At 46.2% G+C, this 25,394-nt stretch overlaps 1 protein-coding gene across 5 annotated transcripts in view; it reads right to left on the bottom strand.

Annotated features, from left to right (window-relative positions):
• Nucleotides 1-5,455: 5,455 nt before the first annotated feature.
• Nucleotides 5,456-25,394, bottom strand: part of SLC25A40 (solute carrier family 25 member 40) — a 79,666-nt gene continuing 59,727 nt past the window's right edge. For all 5 annotated transcript variants that reach the window (XM_073334076.1, XM_073334079.1, XM_073334075.1 and 2 more), the window contains 2 exons: nucleotides 22,868-22,948; nucleotides 5,456-5,853 (listed from right to left, as the gene is read on the bottom strand). In XM_073334076.1, the coding sequence (XP_073190177.1) occupies nucleotides 5,720-5,853; nucleotides 22,868-22,948 (215 nt within the window). In that variant the 3' untranslated portion in view covers nucleotides 5,456-5,719. The remainder of the gene's footprint in view (nucleotides 5,854-22,867; nucleotides 22,949-25,394) is intronic.

Raw genomic sequence — 25,394 nt, 5'->3', positions numbered from 1 at the left:
AAATTTGTAAAAGAAAGTGGTATTATTATTAAGCAATAATCTGTCCCCACCAGGGGGGTGGAAATTGTTTCTTTTGTTTTTAGACTCTACAAGCAAGCTGGCGCCAGCGGAAGAATAACTCAGAATACCATGGATCTATGTTTTGTGTTGTTTGTCTGTGGTGTTTGTCTTGTTGCTAGCATTGTTGTGTTTTAATGAACAGAACACCTCGTGACATGGGTGGGGGATGGCTTCAAAAGGCTGACCTTGGGGGAAGCGGGGGAAGATGTGTATGGCAATGCAAAAGGCTAACTCAGGAGAATCCCAAAATTCAGTGGCCACTGTTAGGATCTTGGGACAAAGACCGAGTAGACGTCTTAAAAGACAAACTCGGCCAACCTACAACTAAACTGGCAAAAGGAGAGGTTGATTGTTTCATGCAGTGGTGGGAAGAGGCAAATCATATGTGGACAGAATCAAAACTTGCCTCTCTCAAAGATTCTGGCTTCTATCCCACCAGATGCAACTCATTTTACTGTTGTTGATTTGTGCTCCGCTTTCTTTACTCTCCAGGTTCACCCTGACTCCCAGTTCCTGTTTGCCTTTTCTTACAAGGGGCAACAGTACACATGGACCACACTGCCCCAGGGGTATACTGAAAGCCCATCATATTTTTCCCAAGCATTAGCCCGAGACCTTGCTGACCTTGTTTTCCTGTACAGGTCCACACTAGTCCAATATGTAGATGATCTACGCCTCTGTTCCCCTTCATTGTCTGCCTCTGAAACTGACTCTTTAGTGCTCCTTACTGCCCTAGCAGATAAGGGTCACAAAGCTTCTTGCTCTAACCTACAACTCTGTCAAGCTTCTGTCACATACCTCGGCTTTCTCCTCTCCCAGGGTTCCCGTGCACTTTCTTTATGTTGAAAGTCTCTCTTTGGTCTCTTTCTCTCTTTGGTCTCTGCTGTAACTAAGACAGGATGGTGGGCCCCCCATTTTAGCTCTTTTGCAGCCCTCCACTGTGCAGCCTGTACCATTTGCCAAAGCCATAATATTGGTAAACCTGTAAAAGTGGCCCAGGGGTTCCGGGGCCTGCCTCAAGCACTGTTCTTGCATTGGCAACTTGACTTTGTACAAATGTCTAAGTGTCAACAATATGAATTTATATTGGTTATGGTATGTTTATTCTCTGGTTGGTTTGAAGCCCTTCCTTGTCGCAAGGCTGACTCACTGTCTGTTGCCAAATGTCTGTTAAATCATATTATGCCTGCCAAGGGAATTCCTGCTGTTCTGTCCAGTGATCGGGGTACACATTTTACTGGACAACTTGTTCAACACCTGGACCGTATAGTGCGTATCAAACACCTGTTGCACTGTCCCTACCACCCACAGAGTGCAGGTGCAGTTGAAAGACGAAATGGTGTACTTAAGAATAAGCTTGCTAAAATTTGTGACTCTACAGGATTAAGCTGGCCAGTAGCCTTACCATTAGCCCTTATGGACATGAGATCCACTCCATCCCAAAGGCATAAATTAAGTCCCTTTGAAATTGTTATGGGACGCCCTATGCGAGCTATGACTACCATTACTCCCGTTCCAGATTTGAACTTGACTCACAGTGTGCTCCTTCAGTATTGCAAGGGACTAATGCAAGCTGTAAGTCACTTCCATTCACAGGTTCGAGTCGCCTGGCCCACGGAACCCACCTCCGATGCTTGCCACAACCTCGAGCCAGGTGATTGGGTCTACGTACAGCACCATCATCGAAAGCACGCCTTGGAGCCCCAGTGGAAGGGTCCTCATCAGGTACTGCTTACTACACAGACGGCTGTTAGACTATCTGGCATTGCAGCATGCATACATGCTTCACAGTGTAAGAAGGCATCATCCTCAGAGAACCAATCATCACCTCAGGACAACGCAGAGTCAATTTTGACTCCAGAAGAAGACGTAGAGGAACAGTCTGCAATACCTTACAATCTACGCTCTCGTAAGGGTTACCAGAAGCAGACGACAAACAAACAAACAAAAAAAAAGCAGTAGCGAGCCTAGCGCCTACTGCCTGGTGGGCGTAAAACCGTGACTGCGGTTCCCTCAGTTGAGGTTGTCAGAACCAGAAGAGCCTTGCCTCCAACATGCGCCTCTGCCTGTTCCTCGGCTGCTGGTATCTTACGGTCTGGGGAGACCATGATGACAATTCTTTTATCCAGCAGCAGGTGTGGATAGCTCAGACCCTTAATATTTCCAATTGCTGGGTCTGTGCAGCCACATCTCAGCCCACTCTCAAACTGGTGTTCCTGTCCTGGCTATCCCACTCAAGTCCCCGGACCTCACTGGAGGGCCTCGTCCGTTTAACAAAATATGGAACAGCAATGACACTTGGGAAGCGGTGGGAATAAATGCAACTAAATGGATAAGTGTGGTGGAGGGAAAAGGTCATTGGTGTTGGGTGTGTAATGGGGAAGGGCTGGATCTGGGGAAAAGCCGTTGCCTTCAGCATATTGTGGCCAATGGTGTATGGGATTATTCAAACAAAACTAAAAAGTGGCGGGCCAGGTATGGAGATATGAATTTTTTTTCTTAACCTGGGATCATGAACCTTCCCTTGAGAACGCCTCCGCAATTTCAGGCGAAAAAGAAGGGACTTAACAGATGCCCAACGGCACGTAAATAACATAAGCCCCTTAACCTGGGAAGAGGCCATTGGCAGTTCCTTAATACCATTAGATTTCAGAGTAACAGCCGTGTTAGTCTGTATTCGCAAAAAGAAAAGGAATACTTGTGGCACCTTAGAGACTAACCAATTTATTAGAGCATAAGCTTTTGTGAGCTACAGCTCACTTCATCAGATGCATATCGTGGAAACTGCAGCAGACTTTATATATACACAGAGAATATGAACCAATACCTCCTCCCACCCCACTGTCCTGCTGGTAATAGCTTATCTAAAGTGATCATCAGGTGGGCCATTTCCAGCACAAATCCAGGTTTTCTCACCCTCCACCCCCCCACACAAATTCACTCTCCTGCTGGTGATAGCCCATCCAAAGTGACAACTCTTTACACAATGTGCATGACAATCAAGTTGGGCTATTTCCTGCACAAATCCAGGTTTTCTCACATCCCCCTCACCCCCATACACACAAACTCACTCTCCTGCTGGTAATAGCTCATCCAGCAATGCCAGCAATGCCCCTCTGCCATGTACATTGGTCAAACTGGACAGTCTCTACGTAAAAGAATAAATGGACACAAATCAGATGTCAAGAATTATAACATTCATAAACCAGTCGGAGAACACTTCAATCTCTCTGGTCACGCAATCACAGACATGAAGGTCGCTATCTTAAAACAAAAAAACTTCAAATCCAGACTCCAGCGAGAAACTGCTGAATTGGAATTCATTTGCAAATTGGATACTATTAATTTAGGCTTAAATAGAGACTTGGAGTGGCTAAGTCATTATGCAAGGTAGCCTGTTTCCTCTTGTTTTTTCCTACCCCCCCCCCCCCCCGATGTTCTGGTTTAACTTGGATTTAAACTTGAAGAGTGGTCAGTTTGGATGAGCTATTACCAGCAGGAGAGTGAGTTTGTGTGGGTATGGGGGTGAGGGGGATGTGAGAAAACCTGGATTTGTGCAGGAAATAGCCCAACTTGATTGTCATGCACATTGTGTAAAGAGTTGTCACTTTGGATGGGCTATCACCAGCAGGAGAGTGAATTTGTGTGGGGGGGTGGAGGGTGAGAAAACCTGGATTTGTGCTGGAAATGGCCCACCTGATGATCACTTTAGATAAGCTATTACCAGCAGGACAGTGGGGTGGGAGGAGGTATTGGTTCATATTCTCTGTGTATATATAAAGTCTGCTGCAGTTACCACGATATGCATCTGATGAAGTGAGCTGTAGCTCACGAAAGCTTATGCTCTAATAAATTGGTTAGTCTCTAAGGTGCCACAAGTACTCCTTTTCTTTTTGTTAATACCATTAGGGGGATTAATACACCATACAAAAAGGCTCCTAAGGTTACAAGCAGTAGTTGAAATAATGGCAAATGAAACCAGAGAAAGTTTAAGAGCCCTATCCAAAGAAACAGGAGCAATCCAACAGATGGCCCTCCAAAACCATCAGGCATTAGACATAGAGCTGGTGGCAAAAGGAGGGACTTGTGCTCTCATTGGAAAAGACTGCTGTGTGTATATACCAGACAACACCAATGAGGTAACAGATCGTGCTAGCCACTTAGAACAAATCGCATATCTTCCCCACGAAGAGCCAAGTTCTTCATGGAAGTGGCTAAGTAACCTTTTCAATTTCTCTGGCATAGGAAACTGGTTGTTTCAGGGAGCCCTAACTCTCCTGTTTGGAATCCTAATAATTTTTGTATGTTTTCAGTTACTTTCCTGTTGTATCCAAAATTGTGTCAGGTATGCTACACAGATAGCTGCCCCAAACCAGAGTGCTAATTTGATGATTTTAAATATCACTGATGAACAGAGAGATAAAGAACGCTTGATATGTGGAACCCAGTAATTGTTGGTCATTGCGTAGCTTGACCAAAAGGAGGGATTGTGAAAGTAGAATGAATTACATTGAAATTATAATTCATTAAAGAAATGCTACTTGAAGGGTTTGTTGAAATATAGTTGTCAGGAAGAGAAATATTAAGGAGTGTGAGACAATGGGTCCTCAAACTAATTAACTTAGCGCTCCTACTGAGCTAGGAGATTGGTAAACGTTAGTATGCAAATAAGATATGTATGTATATTTGTCAGTTTCTGCTTTCTTTTGTCTCTTATGTTAAATTGGGTTTGGCTTAGCTGTATAAATAGGTTATCTTGGGCCTCAGAGAGGGGCTCACATCTGGGTGCATTAGCAAGGCGCTTTGCTAATAAACAGAGTGGTCTGACAAATTATGCAGGTCCTGAATCTGACTTTGACACTAACTATTGTATTTGTGGTCTATAGCATACTCCTACTTACAATTTTCAAACCACATATATGGTAGGCCAAATATAAATGGTTTTTAGGGTTCTGTTTCAAGGCTATTTAGTGGTGCCCCCTTCTACCATCGGTCTCACTGAAACACTGATGAAATACTTAACCTAACTTTCAACAACAAAGATGACTGATGCCAAGACAACCACGCATTGAAGGGACAAATATCTAAACATATCTAGGTACATGATTGAGCATTCATGAAAGACTTTGCATATTTGTTTACATATTGTCTGTTTTTCTGAACACAAATCCTAATAGATTCTCAGAGCATGAATACATTTAAAACAGGCTATTTAGAGAAATGTTAAAATGCATAGCAGAAATGATCATGTTCCATATCAGTCACAATTTCCACTGAAAGGTTTTTTCTTTAATACAGGTGGCAAATACTATTTCATGTTTCTGACCAATCTCAGTTTTTTTTTTACCATTTCTGAAGATGATTATAAAACTAACAATTTTCTTCCTTAGCTCTCTAGGAGCATGGTCTTTAAAGAGAGAATTCACAAGAAATTTTACACAATGGTTCTAGGAATATACACATCACATAGCACTCTTACACTTTTTTGAATTCAGAAATAAAGGTGCATAATCAGCCTGGGAGAAGTGCTAAGGCATTTGCATCTGGTTAGCAAACTTCATGGCTGAATTTTATCTGGTAACTCTGGAATATTTTAAATTCTAGTCAACAGTCAAAGTTAGCACAACCTTGACCATATACCTTGACTGTCGTTGCACTCTCAGCTTGAGTGAGAATTAATAGCTTTATGTATTTTTTGTTTGTTTAATTTACGAAAGAAGGACTTCCCATATTCATATGTGCTGATCATTATGGCACAAGCAGGAGCAACTTTAATCAACCGTGGAACAATACCTGCAGGGAAAAAAAATGTATTCACCAATTATCCATAAATATCACTCATTTTCAGAATAAGACAGACCACAGGCTTCTATAACACTGTGTAGTATCACTCACTGCAGCAAGTAAAGTGGTAAAAAGTCCTATTCTTAAGGAAACATATAGGCCACAGTCTTGCAAACACTTAAGTATGTATTAGACCCAAGCAGTCCCAAGGAACCAGTCCAGTGGTGCAAACACTGGCAAGTTGCACCCGTGACCATGTGAACAACTACAGGAAGCTTTTTATCTGAGCTGTCTGCAGTTTCCCCCTTTGGCCGCTAGAGCCACTGGTGGCAATGGTGGCATCCTCTGTACACTCAGAGCAGGTACAGCACTATGGACTCACCCAAGCCATCTAACAGTAGCCCCACTTCTACCTTTCTCTGTATAGTACAGTGAGTGGAGATAGGAGCTCAGGGGAAGCTCTTCCTCTGTGGACTGGAGAAGAGGCAGCTGCTAGAACCTGTATGGGGCTGTTTGGCTACTGGAGTCAGTCAGAGGGGAGCAGGTGCACTGGGAGCCAGGAGGATTTAGGACAACGGGAAGGTGGGAGTCATGAAGCAGGTGCAGAAGGAACAGATGCCTGCATTTTTGGGTGTACAATTTATATGCATTTAATATTGAATTTTCAACCTGCAATTGTCACACAGGCAATTGGTGTGGGTAGATGGGGTTCAAAAGTGAGAGGATAGAGCCCCTACCTGTTTTTTTTTAATTTTCACATTATTTTCTTACTCATGTGGGCTCTTAAATTGGCAATTCTACTAAGACTACTTGAGTACAAAGGTATACATGTACAGGATCAGGCCCATAGTTAAAATGTGCATTGTTTTGTGGATGATAGTTGTTCATGGGAAGTAAAGCTTCTAATCTGTTCAATCCATTTAACTCTCGTAACAGTAAGTTTAGACTTTGTCGCTTTAGACAAAAATAACTACTATGCAAATTTTGAAATTCTAAAACCCCTTTATATGTATATATGTTAATTTATGACTTAAAGATTAGGAGAAACATTAAAGTGGTACACTTTCTTTTGGTTTGTGCTCCTGATTTGGACTGCATTTTGGATTACATTTTGAATTGTTTAAAATGTATTGCACTGACTTTCAACATTTTCATAAAGGACACTGTAGTCGTCTTAGAAGAAAAATGTTGGTTTTATAAAACATAGGCTTTAAAAAAGGAGTCCAATTAATTTTTTTTTTATTTAAACACACTCCTGGAGTGCTTGCCATCCTACTGTGGCTGACGCATGAGAACCAGAAATAAACTTACTACTTTGTTTACTTTTTAAAATTCATTCAAGCTTATAAAATAAAAATAAACCATATAAATGAGGGGGGAAACTGTTACTAACCTTTGTGTAACTACTGTTCTTCAAGATGCGTTGCTCATGTCAATTCCATGTTAGGTGCAAGCATGCGCCATGTGTAAAGTCGCTGGAGATTTTCCCCTCCGTGGTATCCCTTGGACCGGGTCTAGCACCCTCTGGTGCCATGTGCTCATGCGCCGGTACAAAGGGCCGAACAGCCCCACACCTTCAGTTCGTCTTGCCAGCTAACTGGCCAGGGGCAGGAGGGTGGGTCATGCAATGGACATGAGCAACACATAAAAAGAATAACAGTTATAGAAACAGTTTTTTCTTCAAGTGCTTGCTCATGCCCATTACACGTTAGATGACTCCCAAGCAGTACCTGAGGAAGTGGACTTGGAGCTCATGGACATGAGGATTGCACCACTGATCTACCAAATTTGGTGTCATCCCTAGCTTACTGGGTAATCCGGTAGTGGGAGAAGAATCATAGGACTGGAAGAAACCTTGAAAGGTCACCTAGTCCAGTCCCCTGCACTCAAGGCAGGACTAAAGTATTATCTAGACCATCCCTGACACATTTTTGTCTAACCTGCTCTTAAAAATCTCCAATTATGGAGATTCCACAACCTCCCCAGGCAATTTATTCCAGTGCTTAACCACCATGACAGAAGTTTTTCCTAATGTCTAACCTAAACCACTGTTGCTGCAATTTAAGACCATTGCTTCTTGTCCTATCCTCGGTGGTTAAGGAGAACAAGTTTTCTCCTTCCTCCTTGTAACAATTTTTTATGTATTTGAAAACTCTTATATCATCCCCCCTCAGTCTTCTCTTCTCTGGACTACCCATACCCAATTTTTTCAATCTTCCCTCATAGGTCACATTTTCTAGATCTTTAATAATTTTTGTAGCTCTTCTCTGGATTTTCTCCAATTTATCCATATCTTTTCTGAAATTTGGTGCTCAGAATTGGACACAATACTTCAGTTGAGGCCTAATCAGTGTGGAGTACAGCGGAAGAATTACTTCTCGTGTCTTATGACACTCCAGCTAATACATCCCAGAATGATGGGGTGGTTTTTTTTGTTTTTTTTTTTGCAATAGTGTTACATTGTTCACTCATATTTTGCCTGTGATCCACTATGACCCCCAGATCCATTTCCACAGTACTCCTTCCTAGGCAGTAGTTTCCCATTTTATAGGTGTGAAAACTGATTGTTCTGTCCTAAGTGGAGTACTTTGCACTTGTCTTTATTGAAAATCATCATATTTACTTCAGACCATTTCTCCAGGTTGTCCAGATCATTTTGAAATTTAATCCTATCCTCCAAAGCACTTGCAACCACTCCCAGCTTTGTAGCGTCCATAAACTTTGTAAGTGTACTCTCTCTATGCCATTATCTAAATCATTGATGAAGATATTGAACAGAACCAGACCCTGAGGGAATCAGTCAATATGCCTTTCCAGCTTGACTGTGAAACACTGATAACTACTCTCTAGGAACGTAATGAGAAAGTATGTACTGACAGATCGCTGCCCTGCAGATGTCTTGGATTGGGACTTGGGCCAGAAACGCTGCTGATGAAGCCTGAGATTCATCAAATGGGCTGTCAAGGTGGCAGGTGGTAGGACTCCTGTCTGCTTATAAAACGTGCAAATGCAGAAAATAATCTAGTATGAGATTCTCTAGGCCGAAACTGATCAGTCTTTCATTCGTCTGCTACTGCCACAAAGAGCTGAGTGGATTTATGGAACAGCTTGCTTCCCTCCATGTAGAAGGCTATGACACATTAACGTCAAGCACATGGATGTGCCACTCCTCTGTATTTTTGTGTGGTTTTGGAAAGAAAATGGGCAGGAAAATAGCCTGATTACTATGAAAACTGCAAGAATGCCTTTGGGAAGAATGCTGGGTTGGGGGTGGGAGGGAGTTGAACCTTGTCCTTAAAGAACACCTTAAATAGGGGTTCTGATATAAGGGCCCTGATTTCTGAGACCCTCCTGGTCGAGTTAATCACTACCAAGAAGGCAACCTTCCAGGAGCTCAATAGAGCTATGCCAGCAGTTAAAACGGAGGTCCTGAGAGTCTCAACAGGACCAGGTGTAGGTCCCATGGAGGAACAGGCTTGCGAATTTGAGAGTAAAGCCTCTCTAGACCCTTAAGGAATTGAACGGACATTTCATGTGAGAAGACTGACCTACCACCCACCAGAAGTTGGAAGGCTGAGACTGATGCTAGATGCACCTTGATAGATTAAATGGCTAGGACTTGTTGTTTCAGATGGAGCAGGTATTCCAGCATGGACAGGAGGGGTGACTAAGTTGGTGAAAAGCCTCACTGGGAAGACCACACTGAGAAACGCTTCCCCTTGGCTAGGTAAATTGCTCTAGTAGATGGTTTTCTACTACCTAGCAAGACCTGGCAGACTTGTTCTGAACCAGCCAGGTCCACTGAATTCAACCATGGAGCTTCCACGCAGTCAGGTAGAGGGCTATGAGGTTCAGATGGAACAAACAGCCATGATCTAGCGAAATCATGCCTGGGAGGGGCGAGAGCGGCAGCGGGGTTGCTACTGACAGATTTCGTAGCATGCCAAAGCAGTGTTGGTGCAGTCATGCAGGGGCTATAAATATAACCCTTGCTTTGTCTCGCTTGACATGTAGAAGGACCTTGTGTACCAGAGGAATGGGGACAAATGTGTAGAACAGGAGCTTTGTCCATGGGAGCAGAAAGGCATCCCAGAGAGAGCCTGGGCTGTGATTGTGCAGCAAGCAGAACTGCTGACATTTCCTGTTCTGCTTGGTTACGAACAGGTCTACATGGGGAAAAAGAAAGACAGTTACCTTTTCCATAACTGGTGTTCTTCGAGATGTGTTGCTCATGTCCATTCCATATTAGGTGTGTGTGCTCGCCACATGCATCGGTGCTGGAAGTTTTTCCAGCAGCAATATCCGTAGGGGACCGGCTCTGGCACCCTCTGGAGTGTGCCTGCATGGCGCGGTATAAAGGGGCACTGCCAGCTCCCCCCACCCTCAGTTCCTTCTTGCTGGAAACTCTAACCGTGGGGAAGGACGATGGGTTGTGAAATGGACATGAGCAACACATCTCAAAGAACACCAGCTCCAGAAAAGGTAACTGTCTTTTCTTCTTCGAGTGCTTGCTCATGTGCATTCCATATTAGGTGACTCCCAAGCAGTGCCCCTGGAAGTGAATAGGAGTTCACGGATATGTAGATTGCAACACAGCTCTGCCGAACCCAGCATCATCCCTGGCCTCCTGAGTGCTGGCATAATGAACGGGTGGACAGAGGACCACGTTGCTGCTCTGCCGATGTCCTGAATAGGGATGTGCACCAGGAAGGCCGCCGAAGACGGCTCTAGTTTCATAGATATTGAGGTCAGAAGGGACCATTATGATCATCTAGTCTGACCTCCTGCACAATGCAGGCCACAGAATCTTACCCACCCACTCCTGTGAAAAACCTCTGACCTATGTCTGAGCTACTGAAGTCCTCAAATCATGGTTTAAAGACTTCAAGGTGCAGAGAATCCTCCAGCAAGTGACCTGTGCCCCATGCTACAGAGGAAGGCGAAAACCCCCCAGGGCCTCTTCCAATCTGCCCTGGAGGAAAATTCCTTCCTGACCCCAAATATGGCGATCAACTGAACCCTGAGCATGTGAGCAAGATTCACCAGCCAGATACCCAGGAAAGAATTCTCTGCAGTAACTCAGATCCTACCCCATCTAACATCCTATCACAGGGCATTGGGCCTATTTACCATGAATAGTTAAAGATCAATTAATTGCCAAAATCATGTTATCCCATCATACCATCTCCTCCATAGACGTATCGACTTAATCTTGAAATCTAGTTGAGTGGGCTCTGACAATCGGTGGCAGCAGAACCCCCGCCAGGTCGTAACAGGTCCTTATGGATGAGATGATCCAATTGGAAATCCTCTGTGAGGACACCGGAAGGCTCTTCATCCTATCTGCTGTAACAATGAAGAGCTCAGTTGATTTACGGAAAGGCTTGGTATGTTCTAAGTAAAAACTTAAGGCCCTTCGGACATCCAGCGCGTGAAGACGCCTCTCTTTGCTGGTTTTGTGCAGTTTGGGACAAAACACCAGGAGGAAGATGTCCTGGTTCATATGGAAGGTAGACACCACCTTCAGTAGGAAACTTGTCTTTGTAGAAGACTGTGTATGATGGTTCTGAGGCCCATGCTTTAATTTCAGAGACCCGTCTTGCTGACGTCACCACCACCAGGAATGCGACCTTCCATGACAGGTGGGAAAAGGAGCAGGAACCCAGTGGCTCAAAGGACAGGCCGATAAGCCTAGAGAGGACCAAGTTAAGATCTCACTGTGGGACAGGAGCCTGTACCTGTGGGAAGAGTCTCTGGAGCCCTCTCAAGAATCTGACGGTCAAGTCATGGGAAAACACTGTCTGCCCTTGGATTGGCAGGTGAAAAGCGGACATGGCCGTGAGATGCACTCTCATGGAATACCCAACGGCTGAAGTGAAAAAACAGATTGACAGAGCCAGAAGAGTACCCAGAAGTCACCTACTACAGGATAGGCCCAACAAAGAAAATAACAGAATGCCGCTAGCTGTCACCTTCAGCCCCCAACTGAAACCTCTCCAGTGCATCATCAAAGATTTACAACCTATCCTGAAAAATGATCCCTCACTCTCACAGATCTTGGGAGACAGACCAGTCCTTGCTTACAGACAGCTCCAAACCTGAAGCAAATACTCACCAGCAACCACACACCACACAACAAAAACACTCACCCAGGAACCTATCTTTGCAACAAAACCCGATGCCAACTCTGTCCACATATTTATTCAAGTGACACCATCATAGGACCTAATCACACTAGCCACGCCATCAGGGGCTCGTTCACCTGCACATCTACCAGTGGGATATATGCCATCATGTGCCAGCAATGCCCCTCTGCCATGTACATTGGCCAAACCTGACAGTCTCTATGCAAAAGAATAAATGGACACAAATCTGACATCAGGAATCATAACATTCAAAAACCAGTAGGAGAACACTTCAACCTCTCTGGCCACTCAGTAAAAGATTTAAGGCTGGCAATTTTGCAACAGAAAAGCTTCAAAAACAGACTCCAAGGAGAAACTGCTGAGCTTGAATTAATATGCAAACTAGATACCATTAACTTGGGTTTGAATAGGGACTGGGAGTGGCTGAGTCATTACACATATTGAATCTATTTCCTTAAGTTAAGTATCCTCACACCTTCTTGTCAACTGTCTAAATGGGCCATCTTGATTATCACTACAAAAGTTTTTTTCTCTTGCTGATAATAGCTCATCTTAACTAATTAGCCTCTCACAGTTTGTATGGTAACTTCCAACTTATCTGTATGTGTATCTATATCTATATCTTACTATATGTTCCATTCTATGCATCCGATGAAGTGGGCTGTAGCCCACGCAAGCTTATGCTCTAATAAATTTGTTAGTCTCTAAGGTGCCACAAGTACTCCTGTTCTTTCTTCTCATGGAAGAGTCGGCCAGGCCCCGATTCCTCAAATGGAGCAGGTAGTCCAGGACAGCCTGAATGGAAGAACGCAAGGGAGAAATGCCACGTTCGGATGCCCAGTGGGAAAACCTTGTCCACTTGACCAGTTAATTTAGTCTAGCTGAGGGCTTCCTATTCCCCAGGAGGATCTGCTGGACTCCTTCCAATCAGGTCCGCTCCTGAGGTGGAGGGACTCAAGGTTGGGGTGTAGGAGCCGACTGTGGTCCTACAATAGCAGGTCCGGTCAGTTGGGCATGGACTTGGAAGTTCATAAGCATGCCAAACCAATGCTGGCGAGGCCACACCAGGGCGATCACTACAACCTGCACTTTGTCTCTCTTAATCTTTGCCAGGACCCTGCTGATGAGTGGAATCGGAGGGAATGTGTACATCAGACTCCCTGACCACGACAGGAGGAAGGCATCAAAGAGGGAGTCCTTGCTCAGACCTTGCCAAGACCAAAACCAGTGGCCTGGTAGCAAACAGGTCCACTTGGGGAGTTCCCCACTTTCTGAAGATCATGCAGGCTACCTCTGGATGGAGCAGCCCCTCGTGGTAAGAGGAGAAGTCCCTGCTGAGCTGGTCCGCCAGCGTATCCTTGACACCGGGAAGGTGACAAGCTTCCAGGTGGATTTCATGGCCGATGCAGAAGTCCTATAAACGGAGTGCCTCTTGCCAGAGAGCCGATGAGCATGCTCCTCCTTGCCTGTTGATGAAGAACACTGAAGCTGTGTTGTTCGTCAGGACTCATACCACCTTGCTTGACAGGTGGAGCAGGAAGACTCCGCATGCCAGCCGGACTGCTCAGAGCTCTCTGACATTTATGTGCAACTTCGCCTCTTCTGAGGACCACATCCCCTGTGTCTGGAGGTCACTGAGATGCACACCCCAGCTGACGTCCAAGGCATCCGACACCAACTCAATGGAGTGAGGGGGTTATCGAATGAACCCCTTCCAGGACTGTCCTGTGGTCGGTCCACCATTGCAGCAAGGTAAGTATCGTCTGGGGAATGGTAACGATCTTTTCCAGGGGGTCTTGGAACTAGGAATAGACCATCCCCAGCCATTGTTACAGGGGCCGCATCCAGAGCCTGGCATGGTGGACCACATAAGTGCATGTTGCCATGTGACCCAGCAGGCGCAGACCAATCCCGGCTGTGGTCAGAGGGAACAGGGAGACTTCCTCGATGAGGTTCGTCAATGTATGGAACATTTCCAGTTGCAGGAACACCCTGGTGCAGGTCGAGTTGAGGACCGCTCTGATAATTCTATCCTCTGCACCGGCACTAATGTTGATTTTTTGTCATTTACCAATAGGCTGAGAGCGCAGCATGTGGGTTCCATGGCACCAGCCACTGCGCCTGGGGCCATGGGACAGATTTCGGTGCTAATGATGCAGGCAGCACCACAGGTACCGAGGCCTGTCCCAGTCAGGGAACTTCGCTCCGTGCTGGAGGTATAAGCGGAGTGGTGGGTACTGGGTGACTAGGATTGGGCGGAGCAGTGGCTCTTGTCCGACCAGTGCCAGTCACTGCATCCCAAAACTAACCTGTCTGAGTGAGACGGGTGTCTTGGTCGGGATCTTGAGGACTAATGGTGTTTGGTGGATCTGCGTTGGAGACCTGGTGATCCACACCTCACGCTACTCGAATGGTACCGGGACATCGAATGGGACTGGGAGCTAATATGGGCTGGTTGCCGGGGGGATCTTCCTGACAAGGGCAACCTACTGCTTGGAGAGGGGCGATGATGGCCCAGTGATCTGCGATCTCTGAACAGTCCCGTGATCAGTACCAAGCCCTTGGAGACAGTTGGGCCGGGGCCTGGAGTTCTTGCCGGGCAGCACGTGCCTCAGAGGGTCTGTGCCAATCTACTGGCGAGATAGGTCTTCAGTCCCTCAATCGGTGGCCCCTGTACAGAGACCGAAGAGGGCTCCTGTGACGTTATCTGATTAAAATATGACCATATAGATCATTGTTGCAACCACTGTTATATATTTGCAGCAAGTCTTGTACAACTAAGGTGTCTCTGAAAAGGTTATGATTTTCTGGTGATGATTATGCTGTCGGTATGTATGTATCATTTTTGTATTTGAAGTTATAAGTATTGGCTCTATACCTGGATTTCAAATGTTTGCTCCTGGGGTACCGCCCACAAGGTAGCTAGCCAGCACATCTTGAAGGGACTATTCAAATTAAGTGGCTCATTAAGAAACACTTGTTTGACAACAGACCATGGGAGACGGCCATCTACACTGAGTGGACTGTCATGTAAACATGCTGTCTGGAGTGTAGGTAATGGCTTCCTGCAATGACTGAGGGAAATTGGGCATGAAAATGTGGCCTGCCCCTGCAACTCCAAACTCCATCTTGTTACTGTAATTTTCCACAGTAAGAACAACGGGATGCCCTCCACATGGCAAAAGCTATAAAAGGCCATGGAAACATCTCCATTTTGTCTTCAATCCTGTTTTTTACCTCTGGAGGAACTTTGCTACAAACTGAAGCTCTGAACAAAGGACATTATCCATCCAAGTTGTGGATGTACTCCAGAGACTTGACTTAACCCAGCAGTTTATTCCATCACTGCTACAAGCCTGAACCAACAACTTTGCCATTACTGTATGTAATTGATTCCTTTAACCAATTTTAACTCTCACCTTTCTTTCTTTTTTTTTTTTTTAACCATGAATAAACCTTTAGATTTTAGATACTGAAGGATTGGCATTGGCGTGATTTTTGGGTAAGATCTAAGTTATATATTGACCTGGGTGTGTGACTAGTCCTTCGGGATCAGAAGAACCTATTATTTGATGAGACTGGTTGTAAAGAACCACTCATCTTTGAATCAGTGTTTTTGGTGGTGATATAAGAACTGGAATGCCTGAGAAAACTACCTTTATGTTTTCTTGTCAGTCAGTGTGGTGAAACAGAAGTTTACTTTTGTTGCTGGTTTGGTATATCCTATGGGGGATTAGCGACCAATCTTGGGGTGTATCTGCCCTATTTCCCAGCAGTTCATCCTGAATTTGGCATCTTCAGTTGTGAGGCATTGAGGCACGGTTACAGCTCCACTAGGCCTGCCTCTCTAGTCCTGGGGCGTGACGGCTTTGGGTGGGCGAGCAATGGCGGGACGTCCCTCTCGATAGGGAACGGTGCCACTGAGGTGGGGACTCATGCATAGGTCTCACCGCGGATTTTCCCTGAGACTGGAGTAGCACTGGAGTCAGTGTGGGCGGCACTGGGAGCATCAGGATCTCCTGAGCTGCTTGAAGGGCTTCGGGCGTCGACAACACTTGAAGCTGGTAGGGGTCTGCACCGTTATCCGGAGTCACAGGCGAAGTATGGGATGGGCTGCACTGCTCAACTTGAGCTGGGGCCCAACTTCCTGAAGGGTGCATTGAGCTGCATGGGTCGTGGCTCGCTCCCAGCCCTCTCCTTTCCCTTAGTGGAGGTAGGAGATCTTTTTTGGCTTCTTGACCAGAGCAGTGGAGGGGGACCAGTGCCGGCTCATGGATGGTGCCAGCGGAGCACTGTGCATGAAGGCCGCGGTGCTGAGTGTGGAGTCGGACCACTGCTCTGATGCCAGAGTGAGTGCCTACTCCATTAGGAGTGCTTTCACACATCTATCATGCTCCTTCTTTGTCCTAGGTTTAGAGGACTTGCAGATATGGCACTTGTCATGTATGTGCCCTTCGCCTAAGCACCTTAGGCAGCTGGTATGTGGATCGCTGATGGACATAGTCCATTTGCAGCTACTGCAGGGCTTAAAGCCTGGGGACCGGGACATGCCCCGTTCCCCAACTGAGTCCCACCTGGGACTAATGAAGTGTTTGAGAATGACTACTAAGGATAACTAATAAACTACTAACTATACACAACTATATTACAGGTTTTCAAAGTTCGCAAGAACAGAGAATGAAACAGAAGGAACTGAGGGTGGGGAGAGGTGGCAGTGCCCCTTATACTGCACCATGTGGGCACCACTGCAGAGTGCACCAGAGCCAGTCCCCTACAGATACTGCTGAGGGAAAAAAATTCTGGCACCCGTGCATATAGTGAGCACACACACCTAATACAGAATGGACATGAGCGAGCACTCGAAGAAGAACCCCCACCTCTGGAAGATGGATCTGTTTGGAGGGACCACTTGTGGTGAGAAGAAAAAGGCTTTCTGAGATGATCTGCCCAGATTGTTCCGGGCTTCTGGAAGGTGGGAAGCTTCAAAGCGAATGGAATGTTTCACACACAAGTCCCACAGGTGAATGGCCTCTTGACACAGGGTGGAGAAGTGTGCTCTTCCCTTTCTGTTGATGTAAAATATGGCTGGCATGTTGTCCATGAGCACTCAAACGACTTTGCCTGTGATCTGGGGTAGGAACACCTGGCATGCTAAGTGGACTGCTCTGAGCTTTCTGACATTTATGTGCAAGGAGAGCTCTTCCTGAGACCATAGGCCCTGAATCTTGAGGTACTCAAGGTGAGCCCTCCAAAATTAGGGATACTGCTCGTTGTGGGGTGTCAAAGAGAATGCAGGCATGCACCGATTGGGACCTCTCCAGTGGAGGGAAGTGAGGACCAGGGAGAGAACTGTAAACACCAAGTGCAAGTGATGGCAGCTCAGTGAGTACACTGAGGTCAGCCAGCCAAGTTTGAAGAGGGGAAGCGCAGTCTTGCATGCTGTACCATGTAAGTGTACACGGCCATGTGACCTAAAAGTCTGAGGCAAAAATGGGCTGTCGTGACTCGGTGGGCCTTGACCTTGGGTATCAGAGCTGACATTTTCTGGAAGCAAGCCTCTTAGAGGAAGGCTCTGGCTTGAGTAGAATCGAGCACCACCCTGCTAAACTCTATCCTCTGGATAGGGACAAGAGTAGACTTTTGCTCGTTTATCAATAGCCCCAGGGCACGGAAGGTAGCTAGGGCCAGATTGATGCTCACTTTCACCTAGACCTTGGACTGGCCCTTGATCAGCCAGTCATCAAGGTATGAGTAGACTTGAATGCCTTGCCCTCTGAGGAAGACCACCACCACTGCCATCCATTTTGTGAAAACTCGAGGGGCTGCTGACAGGCCGAAGGAGAGTGTTAGGATATAGCTATTCAGGCCTGTCTGTAAAGGCCTATACGCCAAGAATTTAGGTGTATTCTTATCACTTAGCTAGTTATAGAGGTATAAAAGAAAGAATCAAAATCACTGCCTGCCAGTGTAAGGGCCTTCTCTTACTGTCATAGTCTGAGGCCCTGTTCTTAGGCTAAGATCTTTGGCTAAGCAGCAGAGGCAGTCATAAGCTGGGAAGCGAACGGTCACATCCTTACATTCTAAACTAGTCACTTTGAAAGAAGGTGCTATTTGGCTGTTAGGAATACAATCCTGTCCTGATAATGCCTATCACCTCCAGAGAAAGGGACGTGCCTTGAAGATGTAAAAGGAAACTTAGTTTGATAGCAATAGCTGGGATGTGAAATCCTCATTTCTGTGTTGTTCTATCATTGTAGTCCCCATTTCCCTATTGTTTGTCTGTATAATCTCTGTCTGGTTCTGTGATTGTTTCTGTCTGCTGTATAATTAATTTTGCCGGGTGTAAACTAATTAAGGTGGAAGGATATAATTGGTTAAATAATCATGCTATAATATGTTAGGATTGGTTAGTTAAATTTCAATAAAACGATTGGTTAAGGTATAGCTAAGCAGAACTCAAGTTTTACTATATAGTCTGCAGTCAATCAGGAAGTAAGGGGGAATGGGAACAGGGAATGTGGGTGGGAAAATTGGAATCATGTGTTGCTAAGGGGGGGAATGGGAACAGGGACACAGGTAAGGCTCTGTGGTGTCAGAGTTGGGAAGGGGGACACTAAGGAAGGAAACAGGAATCATGCTTGCTGGAAGTTCACCCCAATAAACATCGAATTGTTTGCACCTTTGGACTTTGGGTATTGTTGCTCTCTGTTCATGCGAGAAGGACCAGGGAAGTAAGCGGGTGAAATTGGTCTGGTTTATGATGAACCTGAGGAACTTTCTGTGGCCCTGGAAGATGGAGATATGGAAATAGGTGTCTTTCAAGTTGAGGGTGGTGTACCAGTCCCCTGGATCCAGGGAGGGAATAATGGAGGCCATGCAGAACCTCAGCTTCTTGAGATAGTTGTTGAAACGATGCAGGTCTAAGATGGGTTGAAGACCCTCTTTGGCCTTTGGGATTAGGAAATAGTGGGAGTAAAACCCTTTCTCTCTCAAGCTCTGAGGCACCTTCTCCCCAGCCCCTACCCTCAGGAGGGCTTGAACCTCCTGGACTAGAAGAGTGCTTGTGAGACGGGTCCCTGGGGAGGGACAGGGAGGGAGAGGTGGAAGAAAACTGAAGGGTGTAACCTTCCTCCACCATACTCAGCATCCAATGATCTGAGGTGATGAAAGACCACACCGGGCTGAAGTAGGAGAATCACTTTAAAAACAGGGGGCGGAGAGGCAGGATCCAGAATGGAAATTGATAACACGCTCTTGGGCACCTTTTCAGAAGTTCTGCTTGGGGGTCTCCTGGGTATCTATTTGAGCCCGGTAGCAAGGCTGAGGTGTAAAGGAATGATTGCCTTCATTTATAATCTCTCTTCATTTTTTCAACAGGTCTTGGTGAGGTGGCAGAGATGAGAAGCGGGCAGGTTGTTGAGGTCTGAAATGCTTCCTCGGAAGTGCCGGGAAGTAGAGGCCCAGCGATCTGAGGGGAGCCATGGAATGTTTCAGGTGCGAGAGTTTCTAATCCATCTTTTCAGAGAAGAGGGGGATTTCCTCAAACAGACGATTCTGAATGGATTGTTGAACCTCCAGTGGCAACCCCCAGGATTGGATCCAGGAGCACCTTCTCATGACCACAGCCGATGTCACTGTTTTGGCTGCTGTGTCAGTGGCGTCTAGGGCCACCTGGAAGGAGGTCCTGGCTATGGTCTTTCCTTCCCTCATCAGAACAAAGAATACTTGCCTGGACTCCTGGGGCAGCGAGTCCTTAAACTCTGCCATCAAGTCCCAGACATTATAGTCATACCTCCAAAGCAAGATCTGCTGGTTGGAAATGCGGAGCTGTAACCCACCAGTAGAATAAATCTTTCTACTAAACAGGTCCAGCCTCTTTGAGTCCTTTGGCTTCGGGGTTGCGCCTTGCAGCCCTTGCCTGTCTCTTTCGTTGGCCGCTGTGATCACAAGGGACCCGAGGTGGGGGTATTCAGACCTCTTGGCAGGAACATACTACTTCTCTGCTCTTTTTGAAATGGGGAGTAGAGAGGAATGGGTCTGCCACAGGGACCTGACTGGAACCATAAAGGCTTTGTTGAGGGCTAGGGCCACCTTTGATGGGACTGCTGCAGCCAAGATGGTGACCAGGCTGTGTGAGGACTCTTTAAGCACCTCCACCTCTAGCCCCAGGTTAGAAGCCATACTTTTCAATAGCTCCTGATGAGCACTGCTCCAAGACCTGCTCCAAGAAGGCACCTTCCTCCTCGTCTTCTGCACCAACCCCATCATGCAGGCCTAACTCCCGAGTGTCAGTACTGTAGTCAGGATCAGATGCTGGATAGCATGGCGGAGGGGCCCTTCTCTCAGACACCACTGACTATGAACAGTTGGAAGGCAGCCCCAGTACTGGGAGGAACCCCCATGGATTCCAAAATTGCCACTGGACCTGCATAGGCCACTGCCCTCTGGGGCAGGTGCGTGCATGGGAATCCGATGGAATGTATGTTAGGTACGGGTAACAGCCCCTTGATTGGGTGCAGGACTCCACCTCTGACTTCAAGTCAGTTTGGAGAGACCACAAGGGGGTCAAACCTCTTGCTTCCGCTGGTCCGTGCTGAGGATCCAGGGATCGGTGCCAGAGCAGGGAAGTTTCGCTGATGTTGGCAGGGCCAGTTTCCCTTGGACCTGGTGCAGGGTTAGAGCTTGGGACAAAATGCTTCCTTCTACTCAATGATCTCTCCAGTGCCAGAAGTTGTCCCACCTGGGTCAGCAGTATCAGGAGAGTCATCAGGTCCTTGGCCGCTGTGAAGGCCTCCAGGGTGGATAGTACTGTGATCCTGCTTCCTGCTGATGCCACGGTGTCCCCCAGGTTTCAGTGGATGGTCCTGCATCAGATTCAATGGCACCTGTGAGGAAGGCGGAGTCGACAGTGTCACTTGCTGAGTGGGGGTGGAGGAGTGGCCCAACACAGTTCGCAGTCTGCTGGATTCCCCTTGCTTGTTCTTCCTCGGTTCTGGGGAGCATCCCCTCTTGGACCATTGTTTCTTGTAATTCTTTCTCAGCACCGGTAAAGGAGAACTATGCTGAGAAACCCATGCTGCTGGAGGAGCACTCTGTACTGATGTCAAGGTACTTGGTGCCAAGTCTGACCAGTTTGGCTCCGACGCCAGTCTGAGTGCACCTTCCATCAAGATGGCCCTTAGCGTAGCCTCCCTGTCCTTTTTTTGTCCGAGGCTTGAACTCATGGCAGATCTGGCAATTGCTCTCGCACATGCGATTCCCCCAGATGCTTCAGACAGCTGGAGTGTGGGTTGCTCACCGGCATGGGCTTGCCGCAAGAGGCACAGGGTTTGAAGTCCAGAGACCGGGGCATGACCAATCTCAAAGGCAGACGATGCCGCACTAAGCAAAATGAGGGAGTCTAACTGTACAGACTACTGCTAAAGAATAAAACTGAAGGTAACTAAACTTGAGAAAGAAAGGAGGAAACAACAGAACCACTGATTGAACGCTATGCTGAGGCAAGAGAAGTTGTTCCAGAGACTGCCACAGGCGACAAGAAGGAATGGAGACAGTGCAGGACCAGCTGGGCCCCTTATATTCGCACTTGAGCATGCAGCACCAGAGAATGCTGGAGCCAGGCTGATGGATACTATTGAGGGAAAAATCTCTGTGCACACAGCACACATGCACCTAATAGAATGGACATGAGCAAGCACTCGAAGAAGAAACATGTTTTCAGTTTTAGTAATTTCATGTGATAAAGATGAGGACTTTTAGAATGATTTTTTTATTCTGATAGCGTGCCTTTTTAAACAAATAAACTGAAGCCAGTGGTGCTGTGAAAACTGATGTTCCAGAGTTATATGGAACATCAAATACCACCACTCCTGTCTTGTGGATTTAGTAATACAAGCCCATAATATGACTAGCCCTCCCTCAGAGCATCATGACACAAAAGCCCAACTTTCAATGATGTTATGTAATCTTCCTGATTCTGTTTTGGGCCTTCTGACATTCATTAGCCCACAGTATCCTACAAGCCAGCAACTGTCCAGAGTGATTTACCATAGTAAACGCTATTCCCAGCTACTACCCCTCTACTCAGATGCAAACCAAGATCTCAGCAAAACTTCCTTAAACACTTATGACTGCAGACAAAAAAGGCTGTTGAAGCTGCAGCTTTGTTTCTGAAGACAGAGAATACCAAAAAGGATTAGTGAGAAAAAGTAGAACCAAAAAAAGGGGATGTTCCTAAGCATTGATGTGGAAGTAGTAGTGACTGGTAGGAGATAAATCACACTCAACCCACAATAAAATTAGGCCCCCACTGAGCCCCTACAGAGAGTTGGATCTCCCTTGCCCCCAAGAACAGAGTTCTTAAGTGTCGCCAGGTTCCGGTCTGTCTTAGTTCTGTGTTTGCTTTACAAATTGTATTTCTCACCTGCTGGAAAAGCTATTTTCACCTGCAAAAACTACCTTTTATCCCTATCAACTGGACGTAAAACACCTTTTTGTTTTGTTTTTCACAATTCTTTAGTTGCAAAACTTGTCACGCTACTTTGCTGTCAGTGACAATTTGGGAAAATAATTACAACTACATTAATTGACATAACTGATACATGTGGTACATACTAATTGTCACATGCTTGAAAAATAAACCACCTCTGTTCTTAGACACTGTTAGACATGTTAATTGATAATCTCTCAATTAAGAGTTGACTAGAATTGCATATTTTTATATATTTTTATTTTCATGACTGCTCCACAGCTAACAACATTCATGTGGAAGGACATGAGTATTTTTTATCTTGCCCATGACAGATTCTATAAAAACCTAGTTAATGATTAAATCCGCTTAATTTCCTTTTTTCTTGGAAATATATGAAAGCAGTTACCAGCAAATAATCCAGTAAACCCATGCTCAGCAACAATTTTCTTCATTACTGTCCATGTTGAGGTGGACCTCTTCTGTGATACTAGATAGAGTACAACAAAATAAAGTGTTAATTAAACAGAATACAAATTAATACCACAATAGAAAAGCAATAAATACTCCTGAAAATTATAGGGATCACATCAATGAAATGCACTAGCTGTTTTTATTTTAGTCACATTTTAAATTTGTTTAACATTAATTTTGGCCATACTGATGGAGAATGAAGGAGTTGTTTTATTATTTAATAAATATTGCATGCACCTCAATTTATCTGTTAAATATTATCCTGCCTGACTGCAATGAGTTAAATCCAAGGAGGCTGCTAAGGGAGAAGCAAACCAGAAAAAAAAGTGGCAGTCGCTCCTCTGCAGATTTCCTGAGTAGGGATCTGAGCCAGAAATGCTGTTGACGAAGCCCGCACCCTGGTGGAGTGTGCAGTGATTGGGGGTGTGGGAACTGCTGCCAGGTTGTAGCACTCGTGTATGCAGGATGTGACCCATGACAAAATGTGTTGTGAGGACAAGGGTAGGCCCTTCATTCTGTCTGCTATCGCCATGAACAGCTGGACCGATTTTCTCAACGGCTTTGTTCTTTCGATGTAGAAAGCTAGCACCCTGAGAACATCTAGTGAGTGGAGTCTCTGCTCCCTGCCACTAGAATGCGGTTTAGGGTAGAATACCAGGAGAAAGATGTGCTGGTTGATGTGAAACTGTGACACAACCTTCAGAAGGAAAGCAGGATGGGGCCTGAGCAGAACCTTGTCCTTACAGAACACGGTGTAGGGAGGCTCTGATGTTAGGGCTATGAGCTCCAACACCTTCCTGGTCAAGGTTATTGCTACTAGGAACGCCACCTTGTAAGAGAAGTAGAGCAGGGAGCATGTTGCTAATGGTTCAAAGGGGGGGTCCCATGAGCCTAGCGAGGACCAGGTTGAGGTCCCAGACAGGGACAGGCTGACTGACGTTAGGGTATAGCCTGTCAAGCCCTTTTAAGAACCGGCTGATCATCAGGTTAGCAAAAACAGAGCGGCCTTCCATGCCTGGGTGAAAGGCCGAGATAGCTGCTAGGTGCACCCTTATTGATGATAACGAAAGCTCCTGCTGCTTCAGATGCCCAGACTGAGTGGAACTAAGGCTAGCGTCGGGGCGAATGGTGCTGCGCTGACCAGACTGAAAATCTCTTCCACTTAGCAAGATCGCATGCCCTGATTCTCATGGGTGACTTTAATTTTCCTGATATCTGCTGGGAGAGCAATACAGCGGTGCATAGACAATCCAGGAAGTTTTTGGAAAGCGTAGGGGACAATTTCCTGGCGCAAGTGCTAGAGGAGCCAACTGGGGGGGGCGCTTTTCTTGACCTGCTGCTCACAAACCGGGTAGAATTAGTGGGGGAAGCAAAAGTGGATGGGAATCTGGGAGGCAGTGACCATGAGTTGGTTGAGTTCAGGATCCTGACGCAGGGAAGAAAGGTAAGCAGCAGGATACGGACCCTGGACTTCAGGAAAGCAGACTTCGACTCCCTCAGGGAACGGATGGCCAGGATCCCCTGGGGGACTAACTTGAAGGGGAAAGGAGTCCAGGAGAGCTGGCTGTATTTCAAGGAATCCCTGTTGAGGTTACAGGGACAAACCATCCCAATGAGTCGAAAGAATAGTAAATATGGCAGGCGACCAGCTTGGCTTAATGGTGAAATCCTAGCGGATCTTAAACATAAAAAAGAAGCTCACAAGAAGTGGAAGGTTGGACATATGACCAGGGAAGAGTATAAAAATATTGCTCGGGCATGTAGGAATCATATCAGGAGGGCCAAATCGCACCTGGAGCTGCAGCTAGCAAGAGATGTCAAGAGTAACAAGAAGGGTTTCTTCAGGTACGTTGGCAACAAGAAGAAAGCCAAGGAAAGTGTGGGCCCCTTACTGAATGAGGGAGGCAACCTAGTGACAGAGGATGTGGAAAAAGCTAATGTACTCAATGCTTTTTTTGCCTCTGTTTTCACTAACAAGGTCAGCTCCCAGACTGCTGTGCTGGGCATCACAAAATGGGGAAAAGATGGCCAGCCCTCTGTGGAGATAGAGGTGGTTAGGGACTATTTAGAAAAGTTGGACGTGCACAAGTCCATGGGGCCGGACGACTTGCATCCGAGAGTGCTGAAGGAATTGGCGGCTGTGATTGCAGAGCCATTGGCCATTATCTTTGAAAACTCGTGGCGAACCGGGGAAGTCCCGGATGACTGGAAAAAGGCTAATGTAGTGCCAATCTTTAAAAAAGGGAAGAAGGAGGATCCTGGGAACTACAGGCCAGTCAGCCTCACCTCAGTCCCTGGAAAAATCATGGAGCAGGTCCTCAAAGAATCAATCCTGAAGCACTTGCATGAGAGGAAAGTGATCAGGAACAGCCAGCATGGATTCACCAAGGGAAGGTCATGCCTGATGAATCTAATCGCCTTTTATGATGAGATTACTGGTTCTGTCGATGAAGGGAAAGCAG

This window comes from Lepidochelys kempii, chromosome 2 (genome assembly GCF_965140265.1).
Source record: "Lepidochelys kempii isolate rLepKem1 chromosome 2, rLepKem1.hap2, whole genome shotgun sequence".
NCBI lineage: Eukaryota > Metazoa > Chordata > Testudines > Cheloniidae > Lepidochelys > Lepidochelys kempii.
The sequence above is the reverse complement of the archived record's forward strand: the minus strand, read 5'-3'. Positions and strand labels throughout refer to the sequence as shown.